Raw genomic sequence first — 9,724 nt, forward strand, 5'->3', positions numbered from 1 at the left:
GGCGGTGGCAGCGGCTACGGGGCGACACTGTTAAAACTCCCAGGTTGGAGCAACAGCGGCGGCGATGGCGCACGAAGGCTCGGTGAGCTTCAGCAAGATTGGGGGTGCGCTAGAGTCAGGGTCGGCGGTTAAGGTCGGTGTGGGGAACCGCCCGTCAGCTCCGCGACGAGCGTCGCCCCTGCTTCTGAAAGTCCACCGTGGCGACCCGAAGCCATTCGGCTTCCATACGTACGCCTCCTCTCCGGCCGGTCCCCGGCCTCCGAGCACGGAGTTTGCGGATCCCCTCAGCTCCACGCAGCTCTGTCCTCGCTCTCGTCCTCTCGACCCAGAGTTATCCAGGGTGGGATACGTGTCTACTTCTTACCTTCACTTTTGGCTTTCAAGACAACCAAGGAAGTCACGTTGGTCAGAAAACCTGCACCTGCACAACGCCTACCCACCCCCTTGGTCATACCAAGGCCCTGAGGGAAAGGGTAAAAAGTGTGGTCCAGAGCCCGAGAACAAGAAGTGAATTCGGAAACAGCTAATGCATCTAATACGTTTCTTAGAGGTCTCATTTAAATGGGTAAACCAGAATAGGTCAGGAATTTGCGGCTGAAGTGTTGCTAGATATTTCACGTATTTCAAGACTGTCAGGAAGAAGAAAACTGTGAAGTTGCACTTGAAAATTACTCTTTAAAAGCCAAGAAACATTTTTTTTAATTGTGCTTTAAATGAAAGTTTACCCTTCAAGTCAGTTTCTCATACAAAAACTTAAACACACATTGTTATGTGACTCTAGTTGCTCTCCCTACAATGTGACAGCACACTCCTCCTCTCCACCCTGTATCTCCCCTGTCCACAGCTCCTTTCCACTTCTACCTTCTCATCTCGCCTCTGGACAGGAGCTGCCCATTTAGTCTCATGTATAGAAAAAAATTTTTTTTTTTTCTATCTGCTTGAGCCGAGAAGCACATACTTCACAAGTATCATTATAGTCAAGTTTAATTTTTATCTGAAGAGTTGGCTTCAGGAATGGTTTTAGTTCTGGGCTAACAGAGAGTCTGGGGCCATGTCTTCCGGGCTCCCTCCAGTCTCAGTCAGACCATTAAGTCTGGTCTCTTTACTAGATTGTGAGTTCTGCACCCCACTTTTCTCCCGCTCCATCAGGGGACTCTGTTGTGTTCCCTGTCTGGGCTGTCATTGGTGGTAGACAGGCACCATCTTGTTATTCTGGTCTCAGGCTGATGGATTCTCTGGTTTATGTGGCCCTTTCTGTCTCTTGGGCTTATATTTTCCTTCGGTATTCTTCGTTCTCCTTTGCTCTGGGTGCAAGAAACTTTTAAGAGCCAAGATTTGAAGAGCAAAAGTTGTGCAAAAGTTCTCTGGCCCATCTGGCCAGGCCAGGTCTAAGCACAGGTGCCAGATGAGGGGCTGGGAGGAGAGGTCTAAGGAGCCAACTCTCCTTTTCTAGCTAGCCCTGCTCTGGCCAAGCCTGGCCTGGGCTGCAGGTCACTTCCTGGGCTTGCCATTAGGGCTGTTCTTTTGGGGGCTCTTCTCACAAGTGAAGAGAAGACAGTTTGTGCCTGGAAAATAAGGTTTAAGGGATTTTGAGTTCAGTGTGAGATTTAGGAAACTCCAAATTTGGGGGAGGATGAATTATGAGGCAATTAGGTGGTGGGGGTGGGGAGGAGGTAAAAGTTTGAGAGCATCATACTTGGAGGAAAATTTTGGGAAGGACCAGGTTTAGGGGGACTGTTGTGGAGAAGTGAAGCACCTAAGAGATTGCTAGTAAATCCCTACGTCCCGAGAATAAATGAGATTTTGGGACATGTTTTTTCCTTTTTAAGTGGAGTTTTCTTGATTATAACAGAATAAAACTCATCATAAAAAAATAAAAAAACAGTTGCTGTCCAGTCTATTCCAATTCACAATGACCTCACGTGTTTCAGAGAACTGGGCCCCACAGGGTTTTTGATGGTCTTGATGTTTCTTCCAGGCACCTCTGGGTAGATTCGCACCACCAACGGTTTTGTACCACCTAAACCCCAAAAACCAAACCCTATGGCATGGAGTTGATTCTGACTCAGCAACCCTATAGGACAGAGTAGAACTGCCCTGTAGGGTTTCCAAGGAACTGCTGCCCTTTTGGTTAGCAGCTATAGCTCTTAAGCACTGTGGCAACAGGGATTTAGAAAAGAGGAAAGCATAGATATACCTACTGTTACTGTTTTGGTGTTTTCCCTTTCTTCAGCACCTGTTGATTTACACATTTGAGATTAAATTCTACATGTAATTTTTATCCTGTTTCCTTCATTTAACAGTACATCGTAAGTATTTTCCAGTGCCATTACAAAATCTTCCTAAATATCATCTGTAATTATTGCACAACATCCAGTCATATAGATATACCACAATTTACCAACTATCCCCCCTTTTTTGCATTAGACATATGTTTTCAATATTCTATTATAAACAACCTACAGGGAATATGTTAGAAAGTATATTTTTATCTTCAGGATATGCCTTCGGGGTGTATTTATAGAGCTGAAATGGCTGGATTGAAGGAGTTGAAATATTTTTAATGCTCTTGATACATACTCTTGAATGACTTTCCAAAAATATTTGTTCCATTTAACATTCCCACCAGTAGGGTGTCAGACTACTTAATCTTTGCCACTATCGAGTATTCTTATTTTTAAAATAACTTTTATGAACTAAAAATTAGAATCTCAAATTTGTGTTTTGAAATTTTTGAAGGTTGGACATCTTTTCGAATGTTTATTAATGATACACAATTTCTTTTATGTGAAATGTTATGACCTTTATGTGTGCGCTCTTACTGCTTTTCTTTCTGTGAGTTTTTAATGTATTTGAAATATTTATTTTCATATTTGTCGCAAATATTTTTCTTTGTTTGGAAGGCAGGATAAAGTCAGGCTCTGCAATCAGGTTTAGCTGCATATGAATTCTGAACTCCACCACTTTCTAATTATGTGATCCTGGGAAAATTACTGAAAAGTGGGGATGAAAATAGTACATAGTCTAAAAAATATAGTAATTGAGCATATGTATGTAACTGGCATATTTAAGTGCCAGTAAACCGTAACTACTAATGTTAGCCTGTAATTAGGAACTTTTTTTTTTTAGGTACAGGAAAATTTGAGCTATATGTATATACCTGTTTACCTATTTCTTTATAATTTCTCCCACTACTTTTATGTGTAAATAGTCCTTTCTAGCAAAAAATATATAACAATTTTACCTGATTTTCCTACTTTTTATGGTTCTGTTTGTTTATTTTTTGAGTATTTATCCTTTAATTCATCCAAAATTTACTGAAAAAAAAAATATATATAAATGGCTACCAATAATTCCAGCACCGTTTACTGACTTGTCTTTCTTAAGGAGCTCTTTGAACTCCAGTGGATCCAGTGCAGGTAGCAAGGGCCGTGGAGTTAGACCACCACTTGTCCATCTGTTAGTCATACTGCAGTTGCTCTCGTGTTACCATGATGGTGGAAGCTATGCCACTGGTATTTAAAATGCCACAGGGCCACCCATGGTGGAGAGGCTTCAGCAGAGCTACTAGATTGAGACAGACTAGGAAGAAAGGCCTGGTGATCTACTTCCAAAAATCAGCCAATGCAAACTTTATAGATCACAACAGAACAGTGTTGATATAGTGCCGGAAGATGCAAACATACCAGTAATCATGAAGACGGCACAGCGTGGGCAGTGTTGTTTTAAGCAAGGGATCCATGAGCAGAAGAGCACTAGGGGGCAACTAACAACAACAACAACAACATGGAGTAAAGTATTATAACATGGAGTAAAGTATTATAACATGGAATAAAGTATTATAATGACATGTGCAAAGAGCTGAAGATGGAAAACCAAAAGGGAAGAACACCCTCGACATTTCTCAAGCTGAAAGAACTCAAGAAAAAATTCAAGCCTCGAGTTGCAATAGTGAAGGATTCCATGTGGAAAATATTAATGACGCAGGAAGCATCAAAAGAAGATGGAAGGAATACACCGAGTCACTATACCAAAAAGAATTGGTCGATATTCAACCATTTCAAGAGGTGGCATATGATCAGGAACCGATGGTACTGAAGGAAGAAGTCCAAGCTGCTTTGAAGGCATTGGCGACAAACAGGGCTCCAGGAATTGATGGAATATCAATCGAGATGTTTCAACAAACAGATGCAGTGCTGGAGGTGCTCACTCGTCTATGCCAAGAAATATGGAAGACAGCTTCCTGGCCAACTGACTGGAAGAGATCCATATTTATGCCTATTCCCAAGAAAGGTGATCCAACCGAATGTAGAAGTTTTAGAGCAATATCATTTATATCATACGGAAGCAAAATTTTGCTGAAGGTCATTCAAAAACGGCTACAGCAGTATATCGACAGGGAAATGCCAGAGATTCAGGCTGGTTTCAGAAGAGGATGTGGAGCCAGGGATATCATTGCTGATGTCAGATAGATCCTGGCTGAAAACAGAGAATACCACAAGGATGTTTACCAGTGTTTTATTGACTATGCAAAGGCATTAGACTGTGTGGATCATAACAAATTATGGATAACATTGCAAAGAATGGGAATTCCAGAATACTTAATCGTGCTCATGAGGAACCTTTACACAGATCAAGAGGCAGTTGTTCAGACAGAACAAGGGGATACTGATTGGTTTAAAGTCAGGAAAGGTGTGCATCAGGCTTGTATTCTTTCACCATACCTATTTAATCTGTACGCTGAACAAATAGTATAAGAAACTGGACTATATGAAGAAGAACAGGGCATCAGGATTGGAGGAAGACTCATTAACAACCTGCATTATGCAGATGACACAACCTTGCTTGCTGAAAGTGAGGAGGACTTGAAGCACTTACTAATGAAGATCAAAGACCACAGCCTTCAGTATGGATTACACCTTAACATAAAGAAAACAAAAATCCTCATAACTGAACCAATGAGCAACATCATGATAAACGGAGAAAAGATTGAAGTTGTCAAGGATTTCATTTTACTTGGATCCACAATCAATGCCCATAGAAGGAGCAGTCAAGAAATCAAACGACGTATTCAAACGACGTATTGCATTGTGCAAGTCGGCTGCAAAGGACCCCTTCAAAGTGTTGAAGAGCAAAGATGTCACCCTGCAGACTAAGGTGCGCCTGACCCAGGCCATGGTATTTTCAGTCACATCATGTGCATGTGAAAGCTGGACAATGAATAAAGAAGACCGAAGAAGAGTTGATGCCTTTGAATTGTGGTGTTGGCGAAGAATAATGAATATACCATGGACTGCCAAAAGAACGAACAAATCTGTCTTGGAAGAAGTGCAGCCAGAATGCTCCTTAGAAGCAAGGATGGCGAGACTGCGTCTTACATACTTTGGACATGTTGTCAGGAGGGATCAGTCCCTGGAGAAGGACATCATGCTTGGCAGGGTACAGGGTCAGCGGAAAAGAGGAAGACCCTCAACGAGGTGGATCGACACGGTGGCTGCAACAATGAGCTCAAGCATAACAACGATTGTAAGGATGGCGCAGGGCTGGGCAGTGTTTCATTCTGTTGTGCATGTGGTTGCTATGAGTCCCAGCCAACTCAAGGGCACCTAACAACAAGAACAACATAGCTTGGGTTTACTAGCAGTATGGTCTGGAGCAATTGATGGTTAACCTCTGTTAAGTTGCACTTTCTTTGTCTGCAAAATGAGCTTAGTGGGCTGTTACAAAAATAAAATTAGGTAGGTCAAACACCTAAAAAACATCTGTCACATAGTAGGTTCATAGTAAGCTGTAGTCCCTCTCTCTTTTCCTTCCTACCAGGCATCTTGTGAAAGCCCCTTACTAGCCTATGGCAGTGCCTCCATCCCACTCCTCAGTTTCAGCCCCTGACTGCGTTGTTCTGTTCCCACAGAGGCAGGAGAGGCAGGCCAGAGACCGCGGGGTGACCAGATCCAAGGCGGAAAAGGCCCGGCCGCCCACAGTGCCGGTGCCGCAGGTGGACATCGTGCCTGGGCGGCTCAACGAGGCCGAATGGATGGCGCTGGCGGCTATTGAGGAGGGCGAGGACGTGGTGGGGGACATCATAGCCGACCTGCTAGCCCGAGTCATGGACTCCGCCTTCAGAGTCTACCTGACCCAGCAGGTGGGCCTGGAACAGGGTCCACCGGACGTATTACTCCCTATCCCGACTCCTCCCTGTCGGGCTGAGATCCTTTCTTTACCTCTGCAGTGTATTCCATTCACCATCAGTCAGGCCCGCGAGGCCATGCTGCAGATCACCGAGTGGCGCTTCCTGGCCCGGGACGAAGGGGAGTCTGCAGTGGCCGATGACCCCACATGGGGCGAGGACGAGGAGCCCTTGGCGTGCATTACGGACGCCTGGGCTCAGGGCTCAGTGCCTGTGCTGCATGCACCCGCCTCTGTGGGGCCCGAGGAGACCCTCCAAGAAGTAAGTCCAGCCCCTGTCCCCAGATTCTCTCCCCCTCAAGAGTCCCTCAGGGCCTCTCTGCCCGTAGCCCCTCTCTCCCCTTTCCGACATCTCAGTGGCCCTCACCCCTGTGCATTTCCCCAGGACCGAGGGAGCGTGGACCGCAACCCTTTAAAAAGATCTTGGGTAGGGAGAGGCTCCCAGGAGCAGATGGAGTCTTTGGAGCGGTCTCCGGAGCCAGGAGCCTGCCCGGGCCCCCCGCCCGCCCCGGAGTTGTTTCAGGAGGCAGGGCCCGGGGAGCCTTTAGAGGAACTGGACGACCAGGAGAGAGGCGCTGTCTCCTCGGCGGAGTCGTGCAACGCAAGCTTCCATCCATCGGAGGAGATGGCGTCCGCCGGCAGTCCCGAGCCATCTGAGGAGGAGTTTCTGGAAGCCGGCTCCCAAACACCGGAGGAGACCGGGCAGCCCCTCAGCAACCAGCTCTCGCTCGGGGACCTCTATTATTGCGCGCCCCAGCCCGACGAGGCGGGGGACCGGGCCGAGCTCGAGAAGGAGGGAGTTTCCCCCATCGCCTCGGGAACGTTGCTGTCCTGCCCCTCTGTGGACTCCCCCACTCGGCTCAGCCCTTCAGCGTCACTCTGGTCGCAGCAGCCGAGGCGCGCCGAAGCCTGGCTGGACGCGCTTCACCATAGGGCCGGCGGCAAGGTGGGGGGAACGGCGCGCCTGGACCCCGCGCGGCTGCCGCGCCACTGGGTGCGCCCCCTGGCGGAGGTCCTGGTCCCAGGCACCGAGGCCTGCCTCCTGGAAGCTTACCGCGGGCGCCGGCGGAACAAGACCGACGCCCGCGCCACACCCCAAGCCCGGGAACACGGACATCGCGTCTCCCCGGCAGCTTTCGTCCCTCTCCGGCCTGGCGTTCCATTCCATGCCTTGGATTCTCGCCTCGGCCTCCAATTCCCCAGTCTCCGGTCTCCAGTCTTAGTGTCGAAGATGCCCTTCCCCAGCCCGGGGCTCCGCTTCCTCACCACACACCCAACGCTCCCCGACGTGGCCCGAAGCCCCAGCCCCAAGCTGTGGCCCAGTGCCAAGTGGCCCAGCGGCTGGGAAGGGGAGGCCGAGCTGCTGGATGAGCTGTGGGCCGGCCGCACTCGCGTGCCTCCACAGCGCTTGGACCCTGGGGACCGAAAGGGCCAGGATTCTCGCGGGTGGCCTCTTCTGGCACCTCGGGTCCTCGAGGCCACCTCCCAGGTGATGTGGAAGTCCGTGCTACTGCCAGATGCCATGAAATTGGAGCCTGGTGTGAGCCTGTGGAACCCGAGCACCCAGGTGCTACTCAGTGCTTCTGAACCCCAGGAGGAGGACAAGGAAGGACGTATTTCTCCTCCTGTGGAGCAGCACCCCATCCAGACAGGTGCCCCAAAGCCCCAGGTGACCGTGGCACAGTTAGTGAAGGACTCAACCCCGAAAGTGTGGTCACTCCCTTCCAAGGACCTGCCCCATTCTGAGACCTGACCTTCTGGCACTAGGAACCCACCTTCCCTCTGTCAGCCTGCTGGAAATAAACACCTGGGTTGCCTTAGGAGTTGGCCTGATGTCTCTCTCCATTTTTTCCAAGAGTGTCCACTTCCTCACTGAACCCCAAGGATGTCAGTGTCCTGTAGCCCTAATAGAAGAACACTACCTCGGGGGAACAGCCCCATCATCACTTAGGAGACCCTGGTTTAGGACCAAAGCTGCTCCCTAGAAGAGGCATTCTGGAGACTTCACCTACCATCTCAAAGAGCAGGCTTAAGGGCTGCAAGTGGAGGTCTGGGGCCAAAGAAGGAAATAGGCTTGAGAGAACTTTTAGAGTCTACTTTCAGTAGGAGAGGGAGGGCATGGCCCTGCTTAAGCACAGAGTGATTCAAGACAAGAGGAACTGGATTTCTTGCTTCTTCAAAATCCGGGACCTGGATGACCTTGAGAACTCTGCCAATGTGCCTTGGAATGCAACTCCAAGTTTTTGCTTTTGGAGACAGATCTGGACCTATGTAGTGTTCCTGGGTGGCACCAATGCTTTGCACTTGACCACTAACCTAAAGCTTGCTGATTTGAAACCACCTAGTATTTTTTTAGTGGTTCCAGGGAAGAAAGGGCCTGGTGATCTGCTTCCATTAAAAGTACAGTCAAGAAAACCCTATGGAGCAGTTCTACTCTGACCCACGAGGTCTCCATGAGTCAGAATTCACAGGAAGGCAACTAATAACAGCAATAATGTTATAGATTGAAATGTGTCTCCCCAAAATATGTGTTGTAAATCCTAACCTCGATGCCTGTAAGAATGGTGTGGCTGAGGCATCTGACCTCCTGTAACTTCACTGGGGGAAGGAGAATCAAGATCAACAGCCCAAGGCTGATTTCTATGAGGTGGAGGTCAGACATGCCTATCTCTGCCATCTTTACCAATTCTGACATCAACTGTCTCTCCCACGGCACTTTCTACTTCTCTGCTAAGTTCAATAATTCATTGCAATGGCCACACAGAACTCACAGATAATACTCACGATTATGGGTTTTATTAGGGAAGTAACAGATTCAGATTCCGGACAGCCCAGGTTGCGATTCTTCCATCAGGCCAGGCTCTTCTTAGCCCACAGGCACACCTTTTTCTGGCCCTTGGCCTCTGCCCTGCTCTGGCAAGTGTTACAAAGCTCTTTTAGCTCTGCCAATAAGTGCCACAGGCACTCCACTCCTGCCTTGGCCCAAAGATGCTCAGCTCCAGCTCCCTGCCTTGGCGAACTTAGCTCCACCAAGTGCCTGGAGGCACCCTACTCCGCCAGCAGGCCTCCTGCCCAAAGACACTCAGCTTTCTTGCTCCTGCTGGCTGCTACTGCCACTGTTTCTCTGCCGCAGTTACCACAATTTCATGAGTTAGAGCCACCTGCCACAAACAACCAATTCTTGAGACGGGTGAGGTGGGTAGCAAGAACTTTTTTAGATATACCTGTATATAGAGACAGAGAGGAATGATCTCCTCCTAAAGCTGTCTCCCTGGACTACAGGTCAGCTCCAGTTTTTAAGGGAAAGGGGCCGTAAGTTTTAGGGACTTGTGGAATGTACATTCTCTTTCTTCTATTGGGTTTCGGTGGTCCTTTCTCAAACATGTTGATCTTTTCCTGCCATTATCCCATTGGCTCAGGGGGTGGCTGGTGCCATCCTTTGTCTTATTTGATAGGCTTAGATCAATATCACTTGTTTTCCGTAGTCCTAGAGGAAACATTGGCTAACACTTAACCTTTTGGGGGAGCTGACATTAGG

The 9,724-nt window shown here is 48.2% G+C and overlaps 1 protein-coding gene across 1 annotated transcript; it reads left to right on the plus strand.

Annotated features, from left to right (window-relative positions):
• Positions 1-17: 17 nt before the first annotated feature.
• On the plus strand, positions 18-8,568 carry C17H2orf81 (chromosome 17 C2orf81 homolog). The gene is made up of 4 exons (XM_049857523.1): positions 18-82; positions 5,912-6,142; positions 6,230-6,448; positions 6,572-8,568. Exons 1-4 carry the CDS (start codon positions 65-67, stop codon positions 7,937-7,939), a joined length of 1,836 nt encoding a protein of 611 aa, XP_049713480.1. The 5' UTR covers positions 18-64; the 3' UTR covers positions 7,940-8,568.
• Positions 8,569-9,724: the final 1,156 nt, after the last annotated feature.

Source organism: Elephas maximus, chromosome 17 (genome assembly GCF_024166365.1).
Source record: "Elephas maximus indicus isolate mEleMax1 chromosome 17, mEleMax1 primary haplotype, whole genome shotgun sequence".
In the NCBI taxonomy this organism is placed as follows: domain Eukaryota; kingdom Metazoa; phylum Chordata; class Mammalia; order Proboscidea; family Elephantidae; genus Elephas; species Elephas maximus.